The sequence below is a fragment of the Thermobia domestica genome, unplaced genomic scaffold (assembly GCF_964235325.1).
Source record: "Thermobia domestica unplaced genomic scaffold, izTheDome1.hap1.1 HAP1_SCAFFOLD_793, whole genome shotgun sequence".
NCBI lineage: Eukaryota > Metazoa > Arthropoda > Insecta > Zygentoma > Lepismatidae > Thermobia > Thermobia domestica.
In genome coordinates this window covers 64,411-85,032 of record NW_027656503.1, presented here as the reverse complement: position 1 = coordinate 85,032, position 20,622 = coordinate 64,411, and the positions used below count along the sequence as shown (strand labels likewise).

General features: G+C 37.4%; 2 protein-coding genes across 2 annotated transcripts; one reads left to right on the top strand and one right to left on the bottom strand.

Annotated features, from left to right (window-relative positions):
* Nucleotides 1-6,275: 6,275 nt before the first annotated feature.
* LOC145677336 (uncharacterized) lies at nt 6,276-6,629 on the top strand. Its single transcript, XM_081747867.1, has one exon. It carries the CDS (start codon nt 6,276-6,278, stop codon nt 6,627-6,629), a length of 354 nt encoding a protein of 117 aa, XP_081603993.1.
* A 7,115-nt stretch (nt 6,630-13,744) lies between these two features.
* On the bottom strand, nt 13,745-17,868 carry LOC145677335 (E3 SUMO-protein ligase ZBED1-like). The gene is made up of 2 exons (XM_081747865.1): nt 17,852-17,868; nt 13,745-15,557 (listed from the first exon to the last, which is right to left on the bottom strand). Exons 1-2 carry the CDS (start codon nt 17,866-17,868, stop codon nt 13,745-13,747), a joined length of 1,830 nt encoding a protein of 609 aa, XP_081603991.1.
* Nucleotides 17,869-20,622: the final 2,754 nt, after the last annotated feature.

Here is a 20,622-nt window from a genome sequence, read left to right as displayed (position 1 = left end):
TAAGAGGGGTAGGCAGCCTTCGGATAAGGACGGATATTCTGAGTGGTTACTAACGTAGTGGAAGATATTGCTTCAAAATATAACAAATGTAGTTCCTTGGATAGCTAATGTAAGCGAGGTTTCAGGCAGAAGCTCTGATGACCCATTGTCCATACCCTCAGATGTGCCAGCAATATTCCGTGCGGTAAGGTTGTCTATAATTTTCGTTGGTGAGACGGTGCGTTTCTGTTCAACGAGGGATTTGGACGGTCATTTACTGAAGATATCAGGTATTAGTCTTCTATAAAAGGAACACTGTTGAAAGGGTATTTTACAGCCTTTTTTTTAAATTCAGATACGATATTCTATTGTGTCGTAGCACAGGGGTATACCCGTCCTATAAACTTATCAATAGAACGAGGAGAAATAGTTTTTTCTTGGATTATTAATCAGCCAGTCATTGTACACCCGATTGTAATGGGTCTTCAGAGGTCCACAAACCGAAACTTCCAACAGTTGCATTTTGTGACCTCAATTCGAAGAAAACATTCATAACACGCCTTTTGGTAAGCATTCTCTACTTCAATGATATTTACGTGGTTTCATGGTGTTAGAGGAGCAATATGATTTGATTTTCTTTCGAATATTTTGAAATTTGGTTAATGTGTTCTAAAAAAAACACCAAATATCTCAGCAATCATCCATCCAGTGATCCTTGCTAATGTCAAGCTATGAGGTGGTATTTTCTTCAGGAAGAAATCCTTGTACCCTACTCTCGAATGTAGAAAAACTGGAGGAATGCTATTCCTAACTGCATTGAAGGTACATAGGACTGTCATTTGTTCATCACGTTCCGCTCAAGTTACCTGTCCGACTTGTTTCTGTCCTCGCGAAGCTATCACACGTGGCGTTGTGTGTACGGTACGAAATCCAGTTAGATCAGAGTTAAAAGTACACTTCAAAGTGAAGTTACATTTCTCATATGCTAACTTCAAAATGTTCAAAAAGTCTGCTTATTGAAGCTGGTACTTCTTGATAAACTTTTGATTCCAGAGATCGCAGTGATAACTGAGGAGGATGCTTCATAAAGCCATTAAGGCAGCCATATCCCGCACTTTTGTGCACAGTTTAAGATTCCGGCATATTCTTCTTCAAGACATTTTCGTATGCGTGAGTCAAAGTTCGTCTGCGCCTCGTTCTAAGCACATAGTTCATCTTACTTGCACTAAGCAGAGTTTCCCACAAAAAGATTTTCTTGAAATATTACAGCATCTCCATTCGAGTCTTCCTTGTACTTTTTAATATGTCTAGCAAAGGCTGATTTCGATATGTTGTGTTCTCTTGCTACCTTTCGTATACTCTTCTTTTTCTCTATTACTATCTTTACAGCTTGCAGAATATCACTGTTTGCTGTTTGTATGTAGTCTAGGTTTATCTTATTCCACTTCGTGGCATTTTTCTGAAACACATGTGAAAAATACTAAATACATATAGCCTTAGCCAAGCTGAAACACAGGAGTTATAATAAAGCTACCTAATGTTTTCACACTTGTAAGTAGAAAGGAGTGGGACAGTGTCCCAATCCTCCACAATTCATCATGCCATAATCCTCCCTGTGTACCACTTTTACTACTGTCACTATAAAGCCACGAACTCTGGTATTAGAATCATACACAAATGTTTTAAATATACTTTCAATACCTAAGTCTCTACTCTTATATTAAACTCTCTACTACCCCTTCATATTGTCAAATATTTTTATAATATACATCTCACATAATAGTTATCAGCGGTGAAGGACAATTTATCTTTGCTTCTAAAACCTTGTGCACGTTCAGAACCTGGTAGCAATGCTTATTAAATGTTGCCACCAGATCTGCTAGCAACCACTATGACTTAACACAAATCACGAGAGAGATATATCACTGTCCCACATCTCCAACTTTAACACACCTCACACTTTTCCCCTATATTTTTGTTGGCTCCCTGATACGGAATTTTATAAAAATTTCATTATCTGAAAGTGCCAACGGGGTACATATTTGAGCAAAATTTTACTTTCAGTCTCACAGCGACTTCAGTCTTGTGACAAAAGTATAAAACAAAGAACTCTATGTTGCTTCAAGACACAAATTACCTATAAAACACCATTTAGAAATAACATCATAAGTGAAATTATAACGTAAAGGTATGGCGCATGTTTGTTTTAGCTAACTACCCGCTCGAGGGTTATGCCTTCCACGGGGGAAAGAGAAATCAAGGGTATAGCGAGAAAGGAGTTAGACATGGTCTAAGGGATTTTCAACATTTTATAATAACTTTATGTCATAAATAACGTAAGTAAATAGAACATTACGGTCTTTACAATCGTAATCATAATGGCAGTGGAGAAAGGAAATTGTACATTGAATTATAGACATCATGATGAAAGTATTTGGATTTAAATTTCATCATATTGCGTCGATGAGGAGAACATCTATGAGATGAGGTGCATTTGGACGAGACAAACTATAAGATGCTGTAAAATGACGGATATAGGTTATTCTTCTCCCTTAGGGGCTGCTTAAAGCATTAATCAAAGGAAGTGGGAAACTCTGTTAGTGACAAAGGAATTATTGTGTAGAACATGATTGTATGATATTGTGCGGAGGGTGATAGAGATACTTTCTGATTAGCGGAAGATCTTGATGATTCGGTGGTAAGGAATAATGATACATTGTAAAGAGGAGGAAGAGATAGAATGACTGATGCTGTGAACGATATAAAAATTGATATGGGCGTTGGTGGAATCGGAGAGGAGTGGATGATGAGGACTGAGCATTCCGGACGTATTTGAGGCAAAGTTTTTCTACATGGAACCAAATGTATGGAAAAGTCACGCGAGCATAGAGCTCTGGAACATAGCTTGGGAGTTTGATGTGGTATAAAATTCTGACTGTGTGATGTTCGAGAACCTTATGTTTTTGATAAAACCGGGTAGCTGCCGAAACCTAACGGTATGGCCGTAACTAAGCACAGGTCGAAGAATGACTATATAAGTGCTTAAGAGTAGCTTTGCAGAAATACTCCAGGTTGTGCGAGTAAGTCGTTTTAATAGATTGAGTCGACTATATGCCTTTTTGTTGATGTCCTAGACATAGTATTCCATCTGAGGTATCTATCTATGGTGAGTCTAAAGTATTAACGGTTTTGGAGATTCTAAGTCGGTTGTACGGCAAATTGCAAGAAAAGCTGTATCATCAGCGTATGACAATAACTGAATATTTTGTGGGGGAAGAGGCATGTCAACAACATAAAGTAGATATAAAGAGGGTGAAAGTAAAGAGCCTTAGATATGCGTGAGTGCATAAATATTGTTTGATATGACTGTTGATTAATGTATTCGTAAGTACGGTGGCCAAACAAGAAATTGTAAATAAAACGGATATATGCGATTAGAAGGCGAAAATGTAGCAGTTTTGAAAGCAAACCCTAACGCTACACGTCAAAAAATGCCTTCTCTAAATTAAAGAGACCAGACAGGATGGCTTGGTGGAATTATACTGCTTATGGATGCAGTTGAGGAGACGCAGAAACTGATCGTTGATGCTAATTTGTGGGCGGGAGCCTGCTTGATGGTGTGGTAATGATGGTAATGAGAAAGATATATATGAAGTCATTTGAGGTTATTTTTTTCCTAGGATTTTGGTGAAGATTCCGTTGAGCTGTATCGGACGGTATTCTTGGTTTTAAAAAAACAAGAGAAATTTGGATGATTTCTAAGATTGAGCAGTATTGGTGGACATTGTCATACATGTCGATAGATGTTATTGATTTCAGGGTCATTATAACATTTATGATGTGGTAGAAATGAAGGTAGTGAGCGCCTTGTGAGTAGATATGTTGGGTTGAAGATGAATATGTGGTGAATTGAAGTTGAAATGGTCTACAGGATAATAATTAAAATGCTAAGTGAATGATAGAGGTGTGAAAATCTCCTATAATTAGGAAGCAAAGGTTTTAGCTTCTTGGTCTCTGTGCAATTCCTAATCGTGATGTAAGAGAGGATAAGAAGTTTGGGTAAATTTACCAGCTAATGCATTGAAACGCACCTAATATTGCGAAGGGTGTGATATGGCAGAAATTGTGTTTCAAAGTTTAATCCATTGTCGTAATTTATATACTTTAATATAATTAAACACTGTTTGGTGGAGGGCTCTATTATGCTAAAGAGCTTTGTGGTTGCCAGTGCAAACATATTCTGTATAGATTTGACGTGAGTGTTTAGCTAGAGGAAAGTAGCGCGGAGGAATTTTAGGATGACGAGGTGATATATATGCGGTTTGAGAGATGAACTGCTCAGTTGCGAGTTGAATGATTGGTGGTAAAGATTAGAGTGGATTAACCCTTAGAATACCAAACTTACAATGTTAGGTAAAGTGAGTTATTTTGATCCATTCCTGCTTCTTGTAAAATATATATATATATATATATATATATATATATATATATATATATATATATATATATATATATATATATATATATATATCAAGTTTCATTCAGGGAGTTAAAATTTCTAACGTACAATGAAAAGGGCAATGTACCTGATCGTTCTGTATATTACAGTACATATTATACGCAGTATACACTGTCAGTGGCGGCTCGTGATTCTTTCAAACAATACTTGAATTATAATACGGTAACATTAGAAATTTATAAATAGAAATACGCTGTCTTTGCTAGGAATAAATTCTGTCACACATTGTATTTTGATTACACCTTACAGTCCTTGCAGAGCGGTTTGCTGGTGCAGTGCGCTTTGAAAGCAAGCATGTGACAGATTACATACTTTTGAGGAGTAAAGAATCACGTACCTTGCGGAATGGTTAATGCAGGAATACCTAAAACATTAGCCCACTACCTCTCTTTGATATTGTAGCATTTCTTTATAAAACATCATCTGGGCCAAATTGATCCAGTCTTGGTATTCGAAGGGTTAAATTCATTTTCAGTAAAAGGAGGATAGGTCACTGACATTGTATGAGTTTAGTAAGTTTAGTAGCGATCTACATTCCAGAGGATCTAGAATGTAGATGAAAATACTGTGGGCGAGAGATCATATGATCACTATGTCAGGAGTAGTGTTAGATCAGGAAGGGATTGTTTTTGGTAATGGGTGAATGAAGCCTGTAGTGGAGGCAGTGATAAAATTAGTAAAAGCAATTTCTCTCGGTCTGAGCGGCTATGGATGTTAATATTGTAAGAGATCAGGTAATGTTGGAAATTATTAGAAATATATTGAAATGGGAGGAGAGTAGGACGACCTGGTAGAACATACATGAATGTCATTGTGACACATAAAGGTTTGTAATAAATAGTTATGATTAGATGTTCTGGAATATTAGATGGAGAGTCAATACTATACCATGTGTATACCAGTTAAAAAGTGACATTAGTGATAGTTTGTTGATATTTACTAGGGATATAGTTATGAAGAGGCTGGAAGTGTGGGAAGAGGAATTTAATATGAAAGTGAAGAAAATATTAATGAAAAAGGAAAGGCGGTTAGGGTAGAAGTCAAATCAGGAGGAGGACATTGAAAAAAAGGTGGTAGTAATAGGTGATGTGACGTTGCCGGATGATGAGAAGAAAGTGTTAAGTTTAGGCTATAAGTTTCAAGTGAAAGAACAAAGATTGGACGCAGAAGAGGTTATATACTGGGTAGAGCAAGCCATAGTTCAAGTTCAGGAAAAGGAGATAAGGGATAAGATAAGGAGAAAGGCTAAGGTGTTTGTGGAAAGGAACATAAAGAAGCCAAAGGGAAACCTTTCAAATCACGAATACAGTGTGTTGAAGGATATAAAGAAACGAAAAGACATATGTGTGCAACAAGCGGACAAAGGTGGTGCCATTGTGGTGATGGAGAAACAATGATACAAAGAAACATTGAATGATATCTGTGATAATACTTACGAGGTGATAGGTGAAAGATCTGTGTGTGAGAAAATTAAAGAAAAAGTTTTAGTATCACTAACAAAAGCAGGTTTTGAAAGAGGTCTTAATAAAGAAGGTAGGATACCGGTAATGAAAGGTTTTCCAAAAGTTCATAAGGAGGAGGTAAAACTGAGACCAGTATTAGATTGCCGAGGAAATATATTTGAACCATTGGAGGAGGAGTTAAAGAAGGTTGTAGAAATGTTAAGGAGGCAACAAGACAGTATCAGTGTGAAAAACACGGTTGAGTTAAGAAGAAGGTTGGAGGAAGTAGGACAGAGCAAAGCTAAAACAATCATTTTAATGTCGATGTAAAGGCTATGTATCCAAGTCTAAGAAGAAACAACATTGTTAAAGTCATCACTGAATTGATGAAGGATAGGAAGATCAATGGTTGGAGTGGAGAAAGACTGAAGGAGGCCCTGAAGACTATATGGAATAACAGTTTTTGTGTTATAGGTGATAATTTATTGAAAATCAAGGAAGGACTAAGCATAGGTTCCAGGTTGAGTCCAGTGCTAGCAGAAATTACTATGAACGACTGGGAGAAGAAAGTAAGGATGAAAGGAAGTGACAGATTAATGTTTTTTGCTAGATATATTGACGATTGCTTGGGGATTTGGAAAGGAAGTGTAAGGCAATTGGAAAAGTTTGTAAAGAAATTGAGGATATAGAGAAAGGCATACAACTGGAGATAGAGGTAGAAAAGGAAGAGGCTATAGTTTTCCTGCATATGAGAATAAGGAGGAAACAAGGAGTGATATACACAGAATGGTATCAAAAAAGTTGCGCGTCGGGAAACTATTGCCACGCCCGAAGTGATGTAGATTACTCGACCAAGAGGAATTTCATCATTAATATGGAGAATAGAATTAAGCAAATAACCAGTGAAAGAGAAAAGGCGGAACAGAGTATACAGTCATTCCATAAGCAGGTGGAGAATAATGGATACGATAGAAACAGACTAAAATACAGAAGGAGATGGGAGAAGATAAACGAAGAAAAAGAAATAAGCCGAGAAGGAGAGCAAAGTGAATGAGGAATAGATGAAAGAAGAAAAATGTGGTGGGGGATAGAAAGTTTGGGAGAAGAAACTGAAATCATTAAAAGAATGCTTAAGAAGATGGGGACTTAACTTCTTAACTTACAGAAAAGGGAGCAAGAGGCTTTTGGATATAATAAGGGAAAAGAGAAGGAAGAAGACAGAAGAAGAACAAGGGGTAATGATGGAGAAAAAAGGACTGATTTTTAAAATTCAGTGCGGTGAGTGTGATATGTGTTATATTGGGGAAACTGGAAAGAGACTAAGAGAGCGTATAAGACAACATAAGGATGACGTTAGGCTACAAAGGAACAAAAATGCGGTCTACAAACACGTAAGGGCAGGGGACATTCAGTTAATTGAAATGAAGTAAAAATTTTAGGCCAGGAAGAAAGAAGCATAGTTAGGAAATGGAAGGAGGCACGGTTTATAGAAATGCAGGGTAATAAAGCTATGAAGTGGAACTCAGGATTGATCATCGACCAAGAGTGGAATAGGTTGATGAAAAAGCTTAAAGTATAAGCTATGAATACATATATCTATTATAATGTGGTATATATATTGATTGTCTCACACGTGTTTATGTATTTATTAGTCCATATTAGTTATCTCTATATACGTGTGTGTATATATGTATATATGTTATAGTATATGTATTTATATATTGATATATATGTGGTTGTATAGTATATAAGTATATACTAGGGATAGGCAAAACCGGTTTTTATAAAAAAGCGGAAACCGGTTTCTAAAAAATCGAAATCCGAAATACTGACATTTCGGTTTTCTCCAAAAACTGGTTCGATTTTTCGCCGAAACCGGTTTCGGTTTTCTCCAAAACCGGTTCGTTTTTTACGCTGAAACCGGTTTCAGTTTCCTTCAAAAATCGGTTCGGTTTTCACCGGGACCGGTTCAGTTTTTCTCCGGAACCGGTTTCGTTTTTTTCGGAAGCGGGTTTCGTTTTTTTCGGAAGCGGGTTTCGTTTTTTTCAGAAACTGTTACTTTTTCCAAAAACCGGTTCGGCTTTCTCTTCAAGCCCGGTTTCTGTTTTCTCCAAAAACGGTTCGGATTTCTAAAAAAACGGTTCGGATTTAGGCGAAACTGGTCTCAAGTTTCTTCAAACCCAGTTTCGTTTCTCACCAGAGTTGAGTTTCGTTGTTCTCCGTAAACCGGATCCGTTTACAACAAAAGCAGTTTTTTAATATATTGGTTTTTAAGCTTTTTCTGTGTTCTTCAAGTTATGTTAAAAAGCCATGCCTCAAAAATGCATGAAGTTTGAAATCAGTGTTACTACGAGTAGAATCCAACCCGCGGCTACAGATAGACGTTATGTATGCTAGCTTTAGCCTTCGGTTCACTGATCAGGAATATTAATTGCACTATCTAAAATAAATATACACTTAATATTATATATATATAAACAATTTAATTTATTAGACACTACATGTTACGTGGATATGTTACTTCAAGTTATCGGGTAAAGAGAAAGATAAAATGCTGTATATGTTGGTTTGAGTTGGCTTCCGCCAAGTAAATCATTTTTTTTAAATATAAGAATGCTTTGCACTTTGAAAAAAATCAAAGTGTAATACACTATCCATTAATGAACGAACCCTTTTATTAACCAACAAATAAGAGTTGAAATGACGGAGGCAAGTACAGTTGGAACGAAGTTTGACAGATATATTGCCTTTCACTAACTTCTACAGGGTTTTCAAACCAACACCGACAACGTTTGGAAGATGACTCCTGACACCAAGATGAGACGAATAGTAGACCAACCTGGGTGCACAAATGCTTCCTTTCGGAGTTATAGGCTGCCGAAAAACGAAAAAAAATGAATTTAAAAGTCCATAGCTCCTAAACTATGGGACGTCCTGTAGTCGGGTCAAGACTTCACTTAGGAACTAATTTGTGGCCTATCCAAATATCCATGTTTCAGAATCCTAAGGCATATCCGCAACAATTTTTATAGAGGTAATTGGTGAGTACTTGAACTTATATGCCTGTAGCCAAACTCGCTCTATAAAAATTATTGGTTGAGTACCTTAGGATACTGAAACATGCATTATTGCATAGGGCACATATTAGTGCCTAAGTAAAGTCTTGACCCGACAACGGTACTTCCCATAGTTTAGGACCTATGGACCCTTAAAGTTCATTTTTTCATGTTTTCGGTAGCCTATAACTCTGAAAGGAAGCATTTGTGCACACCAGTTGATCTATACTTTTTGTCTCATCTTGCTGTCAGGAATCACCCCCCAAACGTAATCGATGTTGTTTTGAAACACCGTATATATTTATAAGAAACACCAAAAAAGTATTTCATCGAAGATGACATTTTCGTAGTAGCTAGTAGGCAGGAAACTTAATTATATTCGCTTTGCAGATGCTATGTCAAATAAAGTAGTGATGGTACCGACACCAAGACTTTTATATACCGAGACGAGACAGACACCGAGATAGACCTCTATAAATCGAGACGAGACTTAGGTCAGTCTCGGAAAATCGGTCTCGTCTCGAATATTGATAGCTATTAAAATTGCTTTTACTCAAATTTTGTTTCGTTGCTGCTAGATAATATGGCAACAGTTGACTCATGTACAGTAGCGTATTTAGGAGTGGTTATCGGACTCAACCCCCTCCCGAAATAAATTTGTGATAATTTCTTCGCATTACACTTACAACAAAAAATATTTTTACCCGTTCCTCAAGCCTCTCTCTTGAAACAAAATCCACTGCTGATGTAAATAGGCTTCTCTCTCTCTCTCTCTCTCTCTCTCTCTCTCTATATATATATATATATATATATATATATATATATATATATATATATATATATATATATACCTCAATACCGTGACCACCGCCTTTACTTGTTTCCGCACATTCTTTCCTAATGCAAGCGTTGCTTGCATTGTTTGTCATCAACGTTTCTACTGGAATGAGATGTTTCATTTTGGCAAGTACATCGCTTTTTCTTGGAAATTTGTTGCCGAAGACTGACGCATGGTTGAGTGCTGAGCCTTTCGTTGTTGTTCTATCAACACTACGAGGAGATTACACTCACAGATCTTATGAATAAATGGAGGGAGAGGAGGGAAGGTCACCTATGAGATGATCGCTAATACTAAAGTTTTGGGACTGGGTTTGTTGTTCGTCTGGCAAGTCGGCAGCTGTATATTCAGAAAAGTTCGCTTTCTTCTAAGGAGACCCCTATTTCTTGAATTCTGCCCCAGGCGTCACATTTGCGCTTGTTCGTTGCACACCACCATCTGGAAGGCAGAGTTGAGGGGGGAAGGGCTTGTTTCGTTATTTCCCAGTTCTTCCAAAGTGATCTTTTATCATTAACATATAGATATTTGAAATTAAGTTAGCAAGTTTTCCATCCTTATGTTCTTCTTGCATCTAGCGGCGGGTCGCGGACATAACCTCACCGAACATAAGTTCACCTATATTAATGCAAAAGCGGACAAAAGTTAACCGGACATAAGCTCACTGTAAATATTCCGGTACATCATCTCTATATTGATTTTAGAAAGGCTTACGACCCGGTTAGAAGAGAAGCATTGTACGACATTCTTACATAATTTGAAATACCGAAGAAGCTAATTAGATTAATTAAGATATGTTTAAATGAATAACAAAGTAAATTCCGGGTAGGAAAATTTACATCCACGAGCTTTCACGTCGAGAATAGCCTGAAACAAGGAGATGCGTTGTCGCCATTATTATTCAACTTTCCAAGATAGCAACCAGGGCCTAGAATTAAATGGGATTCACCAGGTTATGCCGTATGATGATGTAAATTTAATAGGGGATGATAGGTAAACAGTAGAAGGAAATGTAGAGGTCTTATTAAACGCTTACAGGGTGATAGGTTTAGAAGTAAATGCAGAGAAAACTAAATACATGGAAATTGGTCAGGATCGTAATACGGCAACTCATGGATGCGTAAAAATATGGAATAATACTTTTGATAAAGTGAATACTTTGAAATATCTGGAATTAATATTAACAGACGAAAACCATATTCACGAATAAATTAAATGTCGATTAAAAGCAGGGAATGCGTGTTATTATTCAGATCAAAATCTCTTGTTGTCGCGAATTCTGTATCTATTACTTTGGGTAATGGGCAAATAGAGGCGCGAAAATTGAATTTGGAATAATCATTATCGTCTATTCGTTGATATTTTAAATATAAATGCCTAATAAGAGGCTGCTTATCACATAAGACAGATGATCGAGTGGTAAACGCAGTTGTACTGCATGCGAAAGGTTTTGGGATCGAACTCTATTCCCCTCTTACGAATTGCTTGTAAAAATAAATAAACCCAATCGTTTAGAGGTTCTAGTAAGATCTGAAAACTTGAGTAGACAATCACGACAGCTCGTCAAACTCAACGAAACGCAGTCTTGAGAATTTCCACTGTTAAATCCAAACGATGTGAAGCGCTTAGATGGGAATTGCAAGCTACTACTAGAAAAGTACTACTACGTTGAACATCGGTTCAATGGAAAATACGAATTTTTCATTGCTCAGAGAAACCAACGATGAAAATTATGGTGATTATAACCAGAAAATAAAACAGATGTAGGTTTATTTGCAAACAAAAACTTAAAATATTGTATTGTGCAAGTTCCGTGAACAATCCAGTTAAACCTCACCAAAAAATAAGTAAATAAGTAAATAAATAAAATAAAAAATACGGTGAGTTTCGCTAAATGTGAGGTAAACTTTTAAGGTTACACACATGTAATTTGAACCTCTCGTTTAAAATAAACAAATACGTATTTCAGCGTTCTTTGATTTTAGCTACGTAGAAGGAATTAAAAAAAGTCAGAATGGTTCACTAAGATATCCTCCATACGTGTTGTCATGGAGCCATTTGCTAGTACCTTCATATTTCTTTATGCGTTTAAATCTTAATCTTGCTCTACATGCTCTTAAATAAGTAGAAAGAAAGTACGAAATAAATTACAAAACTATTTAGAAGCTTCAAAACCGGTTTTATTTGTCTGCAAATTGTGGAGTTTTGTGTTGAAAGATACAAGAGTTGTATTATTTTGTTTTTAAATGTTTATATATACTGTTGGTACACTTTATAAGTTTATTAGGAAGATACATACGTAATAGATATATACTTCAATTCAAACTTTCTACATCTAGAATCAAAGCAAGATAAAAGAACACGCGTTGACATTGACCAAATTTATGAACTCCAAATACATCAAGATTCTAGAACTCGAAATACATCAAGTTTCTTCATTACAAAGCAATGAAGTTGTTATTTCATTTTATGAAAAAAGTTTCTTTCTAAATATTAATGCTTTGCTATGTAATTAGTTATTTTATTTTCAAAAATACTTCACACGGAAAAAAATACACTACAAGAAATTGATAATTATACACAAGTAGTGTACAGCAACCATGTGTCTTAATAAATTTTACAGCCACTCACGAAGATACAATATGAAGCTCTGAAAGTCATTTTTAGACGACTGAGCTTTTGTCCTAAAAATGCACTAATAATGAAAACAAGAACTGCTTCTTTACATATACAAATGTTTTTTGTTTGCATGCAAATTTATGATCACAACCTGGGAATGTCATTATTTGAAATAATGTATAAATTACATAGACTTACCAAAATTCACCAATAGAGAAAACTGAAATACATCTCACAGATTCATGGATATATCATACCTTTATTCTTCTCAACGACATTAGATCAAAAATAGCAAAAGCGCCTCTCCTCTGTTACAAGTTTCAATAACAATGTAACATTACTAATATTACTCTTATCTTACTTCATTATCCACTAACGTACCGTATATGCGGCGAAATAATAAAGCCCTGTGCAAATATTTCACATGCATCACATACATCAATAGAACCAAGAACTACACTTCTGTTTACTTACGCAGCAAAAAAAAAAGGTGCTGCTGTTCTCCCCCTGAGCTTAAACCAAAGTTTGAGATATAAGCTCCCTAAACTTATATTAATATCTGCAGGTGAAGCATTTGCCCTCCGCCAATACTAGTCAAACAAAAACAAATACAAACTGCATGTATATGCATTGATTCATTGAGATTGAAAGCGTTAGAAACAGCTAATTGAAATAAGAAAACGTTATGGATGGATATTATTATTTATTATGGGTTTAATTTGTACTTTATGAAAATTACCGTATTCATTCTGTATTTTATGCATACTCTGTCCCATGTAAACTTAAAATTCAATGCAGAAATCGACGAAATTTCTCGATCTGCGACACTGTTTAAGTAATATCAATCAAACTACATGCTTCAAATTCCCATATTTTGCGAAAGTTATAAGTTAACGGACAGTTGTAGTTTTTTTTAATGAGGCAAGTTCAAAAATGTTCAGTAACATTCAATTGGAAAATAATAGAATGTTATCAAAAAATAAAGAAAGATATCAAATAATTATATTCATTCGCCTAAAATTGAATACTTTACTTACGCCAGTAACGAAACCTACATAAAATAAACCCTAAGGACAACGACTTTTATTAGATAAACACTAGTGAATTCTATCAATTCAAAACAAGAAAAGAAACATAAGAAAATATACCGAAAGGAAACTTAAAATGGTGTTGATTGATATAGCTTAAGAAAAACTATCAAACTTTCACTAAACATAAATTTTACGAGTTGAATTTGATTGTGAAATCGTGTTTGCATATTGCATTTTAAGCGTTTTTTAATTTAAAATTTAATTCACCAGTGCAACTTGTGCCAACCTATTGCGGTTTGCAAGCGAGTTTTTAGATATTTGTTCAAAAATATTAATATATCTGCATTCTCAGGGAGAAGTCTAGATCTACTGGCAGTAACGATATTACCAGCAAGTGAAAATACTCGTTCAGATTCGACTGAAGTTGCTGAAATCACCATGAATTTTTTAGCAAGACATGCTAATTTTTGAAGCCGATGTTCGTTAAGTTTCCACCATTCAAGGCTGTTGCCACTATGCGAAAGACACTGATCTGATTTATAAAGAGTAAGCTCATCTGTTACATTAAGACTTTTTGAACACGATGGAAATATTCCAAGCAAATAGTCTAATGCTGATGGCCCACCGGACGATTGCTGTGATAAATCATCTTCTGATCCTTCAGATTCTACGAGCATATCATGAACCAATCTATGGATCTTTGTTTGTATTTTAAAATTTAGAAATGGTAATGATTTGTACTTTGGGTCCAAGAATGTTGCTAAGAAGTAACATTTCAGAACACTATTTGACAAAAAATCTGATGATTCAGAATCGCATAATGCATCGAGCTGAAGACGCTTTCGTAAGTCAACTGATATTGAAGATTTCAAGTTCTTAACAATTTCAGAATCTGAAGGACATTCCTTCAGGTGGTTAGAAATAAGACCATAGCCTAATGGTAAAGCAAAAGAAATGGAACATTTTTGATCACATATAACTGTTGTAGCCATTTGCAGTGGCTTCAGTACTCGAACGATATCTTCCACGATTTGCCACTTGTCTTCAGTTAATTGTAAATTCCTTGCATCCATAGGTTTAGTGACATTTCTCTCAGAGAACTCTGCAATTATTGCTTCTCTTTGTTCCAGCAACTGTTCGATCATCGAATATACACTGTTCCAGCGAGCCTTTGTATATTGAATAAGACGATGCTTTGGTAACTTCAGAATTTCTGGTTTCTTTTCAAGCGCGACTGAAGCAGTGGTGCTATGTTTGAAGTGCCCTATCACTTTGCTACAGATTAAAATTATATTTGTTACCTCGCTTTTCTCTAAACTGGTCAGTATCGATCGCTGCAATGTATGTGCCAAACATGATACATTGTAAACTGGCAACAAACGTCCAGCATTAATCTTATTCGATGCATTGTCGTGAACTAATGCAACTACTTTGTCTTTGATGCACCATTCCTCCATACACAGTTTAATAGTATTAGCTACATTTTCAGTTGTATGTCGTTCCTCCAGTTCAATTGTCTTGAGAACAAAATCTTCTGTACAGAAGTTCTTAAACAGAGCATGACATGTCACTGTAATGTAAGAATCTGTTGCTCGAGACGTCCATATATCTGTCGTTAAAGCAACTACTTCTGCTTCCTGTAGCCTCTGATGTACTTGCTCTTTCAGTTCAGAATAAAAAACCTGCAAGCTTCTCCATAGTGTCCGCCTAGACGGTAAGCTATAATTTGGTTCAAGAAAGGACGTTAACTCCCGAAACCCTTTCCCTTCAATAAATGAAATTGGGAGTAGATCTGTTACTATCATGTTTGCAATCCTTTTCACAATCTGTTCTTCATGTTCTGGTGTGCACGGCCGGCTATTTATAAGATACTTTACTATTGATCTTTGTTCATACGTTCGCTTTTTATTGTGTGTTTGAGGGACTCTAATTACATCATCACGCGTTTCGTCATTGGTGACAGTTTCACAGGAAACTTTCACAGTAGTATCTTCTGATATATTTGTGGCCTCAACACAGTCTGATGGTCCAGGAGAATCATCAGAACTATCCAAATAGGAAGCTTCCACAAAGGTACTGTTAAAAAAAGAAAATGACACAGTATTCTGTTTAAGAAAAATTACAATGTAATTCTATGAACAAATTAAATATAAACTTATTTTAAAGACAAAAGCAAAGAAATTATGAATATAAGCATTGAAACTTGTTTCAGTGTATTACTATTTGAATCATCAAGCCACTAAGTGGGTATGCATGCAACAGTTGTTCTGACAAACTTACCTCAGGAGATTTGTTCGTACTTCCGCTGTCTTGAAATTATGGTGGTGGGAACCTGGATGGCGTTCTGGTCACCAGCATCCTTGTAGTAAGTTATCAGAGAAGGAAAAATATCTTCCATAGAGAAAGAGATTCCATTCCATCTCGCCTAACGATTTATCAGTCACTGATATCTCCAAGAGAAGAATGTCAGCTATTTTAGGTGAGATGGGAATTCACATCTTGCCTAATCCCTTCTCGCCTAAAATGGCGTTAAGATACACGGAGGGAATTTCTGCACTAAAGAGAGAATTCCTCTACTAGTATTTTAACCAGATATCTTAATCAATATTTTCAATTTCTGTTAACTACAATATAAATATTTAATAAGTACTATACAACAAGAAAGCATAGGGGAGGGGGACGATGCAGTGGATGTAGTTCACTTTTGGTTGGTTTTGGGAAATCTGGAAGGTGCTTTGCTGACAGGAGCTAATCAGAAATAGGATAGAAATATACAGGATAGACATATACAGTGTTTCAAAACAACACTGACAATGTTTGGGAGCAGATTCCTGACATCAAGATAAGACAAAAAGTGTAGACCAACCTGGGTGTACAAATACTTCCTTTCGGTACTATGACCAGCCAAAAATCTGTCGGAAGATGCAAAAAGAAAAGCCATAACTCGAGAACAAAACGTCGGATTGAAGTTGGGGGAAGGGGAATGTTTATTATTTTTAGCCATAGTTTCCATTAATACACAACTCGATGTGGTAGAGGGCGGGAGCAAGGGTCACCCCAAAGAAATTGAAGAAATTCTGGGATATTTTATTAAACGTTGAGTATAACGACATACGATTAAACTATCTAAAACTAAAGACGATGTTTCAACTAACAAAAGTCTTAGAACGTGGTCCAAATACAAGAACCTCGTTAGAATTCGAAAAAGGAAAGATAAATATATTTGATTGATCTACTTTGTCTCAGTACAGAATTGGCTATCGAGGAAGAACTGAAATTAGGCTAATGAAGACAGAGAAATCACTCACGGCTATGTGGGTAGCATACGGGACTTTGGCATAGGAGACCCGGCTCCGATTCCCGCCAGGAACGCAAGCGGTTTGAATCTCACGTTAATTCGTAGCTCCATGGCTCATATAACTTTGCTACCGAAGGAATGCTAAACTCAAATCTGATCCAATAATACAGACAGGTAATAGATGGAAGCTAATTATTGGAAAATAATTCGTGAAATGAGAATATAAGTGAATTCAGATAATCCCGAGAAGACTTACTGGTACGATGGTATCCACCACGAACTTTTATAACCTGGGATCGAACGAGGTCCATCTCGCACCAAAAGTAAGCGCTCTATCACTAAGCCATCGTGACCCTACTTTGGAGAAAGCACTATGATTCTGACCGAAGTATCGGTCTAGAAAATGTTGTGTGTGATAAACCAATATAACTTACTAGAAGTACAAACAGTCAGAATGTGGAACTTCTTTCGTTCGGGTCGAATGATTTTCGATAAGTACCTCGCATATGATAAATAATACAAAATAGCAGCAACGTGAGAACAGCAGCCAACAGTTCTGTTCACGAAAACCGAAATTGTTCCAATATTGGACGGAAACAGTGATGAGGATTAATTTCTTTCTATTCATTCTTTATTTGATCATATTAAACACACATATACAGTAATACCATCGAAACAAACTAAACACATGAATAGCTATTAACAACAGGCATATTATTAACAGCGAAGGATTTTCACGAGTTTTATTTCTCCGTCCAGAGATGGAGTTAGCATCGCAGTCGGTCTTGCCTACACTCGCAAAAGCATGTGTGAAAAAGTTTGTTGTTTAATTTCGATGTTGCCATCTCAATGATACTCTCGATCGATATTTCATTCGATCCAAACAGCTGTGACGTACCAGACGTCAGAACAGCTGTATTTTGATATCCTTCCTGTTCCTCGTCCCGGGCTTTTTTCTGTGTCATTCCTTTAAGCACTACTCTCCAGACTAATCAAGCCAAGGGTGTGTAGTGCTACGGGTTTGTCCAGAGAACTGTTCCAACCTTGGTGACTATCCGAACGGTCACCTCACCTGCTATTACATTTCATCTCATTACGTCACATCTCATTGGTTTGGGCTTCGGCCCAACATCCACACTCCATGGCGGATCCTGCTTCAGGCGTAGGCTCTCAGATAGATGGTCATCATGGAGGATTACCACCGGTCTTTCTTGTCCCTCCCGTTTCTTCTACGAAGGTGGAAAAGCGGAAGGATGGTCATAGGCACCGCCGAGCTTCAGAGCGCTCCACAGCCTCCACTATCTCTAATGCCTCCAGCAGATCTAGATCACCACACCATCCAGAAAGCTATGCTGAGCGAGTCATGAACTCACCGCCAGCAAAGAAACAACATTTGAGCCAAACCAATACTTCCTTTGCCATGGATACCGCTATTTCTCATCCATCATCGTCACATCAATCCCATCAGCAATCAGGCATTTCATCCATTTCAGCTCCACAGATTCATTCATTTCTGCTCCAAATCTTCGATCCTAAGTACGATAACATTAAGTACGTGGTTCTTCAACTGCGCAAGTACTTACGGAGCATCGCTCTTTCTCAAGTAGTGAAGTCCCGTAATGGAATAACTTGAAATCTCCAGATCCCAACTTTGCTATCACCATCCGGAGCAAAGCTTCCTTTGAAATCTTTGGAAAAGAGCGAAACTCGAAACACTCAGTTCCTCGAGACGTAAGCAACCACTACCTCCTAGGAAACCTCCTCTTCTCTCTGTTGTTATTAGGGGAGTCGACCCCTCATACTCAGATGAGGAAGTTCACGAAGAATTGCAGCTAGAAGGTTTCAACATAACAAAAGTTCTTCGTATTCGCAACGATCAGGGGCCCACATACATGATGCGAATCTTAACCCCATCACAGGAGACGATTGATTCATTGCTTACTCATGGCGCACTGATCTATAAAAAGAGGCACCGTGTAGAATTATCTCGCTCATCACCACCACTTCCTCTTCGTTGCGAAAAGTGCCAAGCTTACAATCAGCATTCCACTGCTAATTGTCGCAAGACAGTTGTTTGTGGTTACTGCACTGGTAGTCACTCAACCCGCACATGTTCCAATTTACAACTTCCGCCTCGCTGTGCTACATGCAATGAACAGCATCCAACTTATAGCTATAAGTGCAAAGGAAAACCTCAACCGGAAACCTCTCGTCCTGAGCTAGTAGCTCCACTGCGGACTCACGACTCCTCCACAAACACTGACTTTCCCGTCGACTCCACTCCTGTCACTATCGACAAACTTCTTGCCTTCACTACATTAGCATTACAAAATATCCACCCCTTCATTCATCCTCATATCCTCCAGCAAATCATTCACGCTGCTCGCATTATCTTTCATGTTTCATTCAACGCAACTTACTCTAATGCAGATGCTCATTTTCACACAACAAATCTCCCACCCACTTCTTAACTGCCATCACCTATTGTACTTCATTATGACTCTTGTTGTCTTATTCCTCAATATTCGATCCTTTTCTAAAAACAAATTACTATTCGAAACGCTACTGCTCGAAGAAAAAGCAAACGCCTTTCTCCTAAACGAAACCTTCCTTAAAAGATCGGACGTTATCCACCTCGCTCGTTACAACATCCATCGCCACGACAACCATCTTCCCGCTCAGAGAGCCAATGGTGGGGCAGTCATAGGGTTTTACCATACCCTTCCCTCTCGGCGCCATACTTGTCCATTACCAAATCTTCCCGAGCATGTTATCACGACTCTCTATTTCCCTCAAATTGCCATCACTCTCGTCACCATTTATATAAGACCAGGGCATCCGATACCTCTTACTTTCCTCCAACATATTTCCAACACATACAAGCACTATATTATCATGGCAGATATCAATCTCCATAGCCGTACCGATAATGAACGTACCACCTTCACTCAATTTGTTACTTCCAATACCACAGGCATTCTTCATGATCTACCGACACCATCTCGTCCTGTCTCTCAGACGACACCCGACATAGTCATCACTTCTAATACTCTTGCTTCCTACTGTACAGTTGATGTGCTTCCACTTCTTGGCAGCGATCACGCACCTATTCGGCTGACGTACCGCCATACTCAGGCCTCTCACTCTACCAATCCACCACATCTTCGGCCAACTCTTCGCTTCGACAAAGCCAATTGGGACAAGTACCGTGACCATATCTCTGAGTCATTACATCATCTGCAACCTCCAGAGACAGAAGACCAGCTATATGACAGCATTAATACCATTAACTCCACTATCACTCATGCATCAGAACTTTACATTCCATCCACTTTCTCCACACCGTATAAACCTCGTCTTCCCCCACAATACTTACCTATGATTAGCCGTTCCCGCCAATTGTACCGAGAATACCTCCGTACTAGAAATCCTGATACTCTTCATCATCATACGCAACTACAGCGTACTGTTCGAAACTATATCAAGGCTTATAAACTGAGACAATGGGTCAAAACGTGTAATGCTCTTAATGAAACCAGCCATCCCACAAAATTTTGGAAAAGGTTTAATGCCCTGTGTGGCAAATATACCAAGCCGCATTACCCACTTCTTCGCAATAACGCTCCGCTCCAAACTGACAAAGAGAAAGCAAACGCTTTTGCTGATTACTTACAGGACATCTTTACACCTGCACTATCTACCAATTTTACCAATGCACACCCTCTTAACCGCATTAGTCTTGCATCTCCTGCCTTACAGCCTAACGTCTCTCATACGTTACCAAATCATCCACTTACAACATCCATCACTACCGATGAAATCATTACTGTTGTTAACCGTAAG

Excerpts from the sequence above, each read along its gene's own strand:
- LOC145677336 (XM_081747867.1), top strand. The coding sequence starts at position 6,276 with ATGTATCCAAGTCTAAGAAGAAACAACATTGTTAAAGTCATCACTGAA.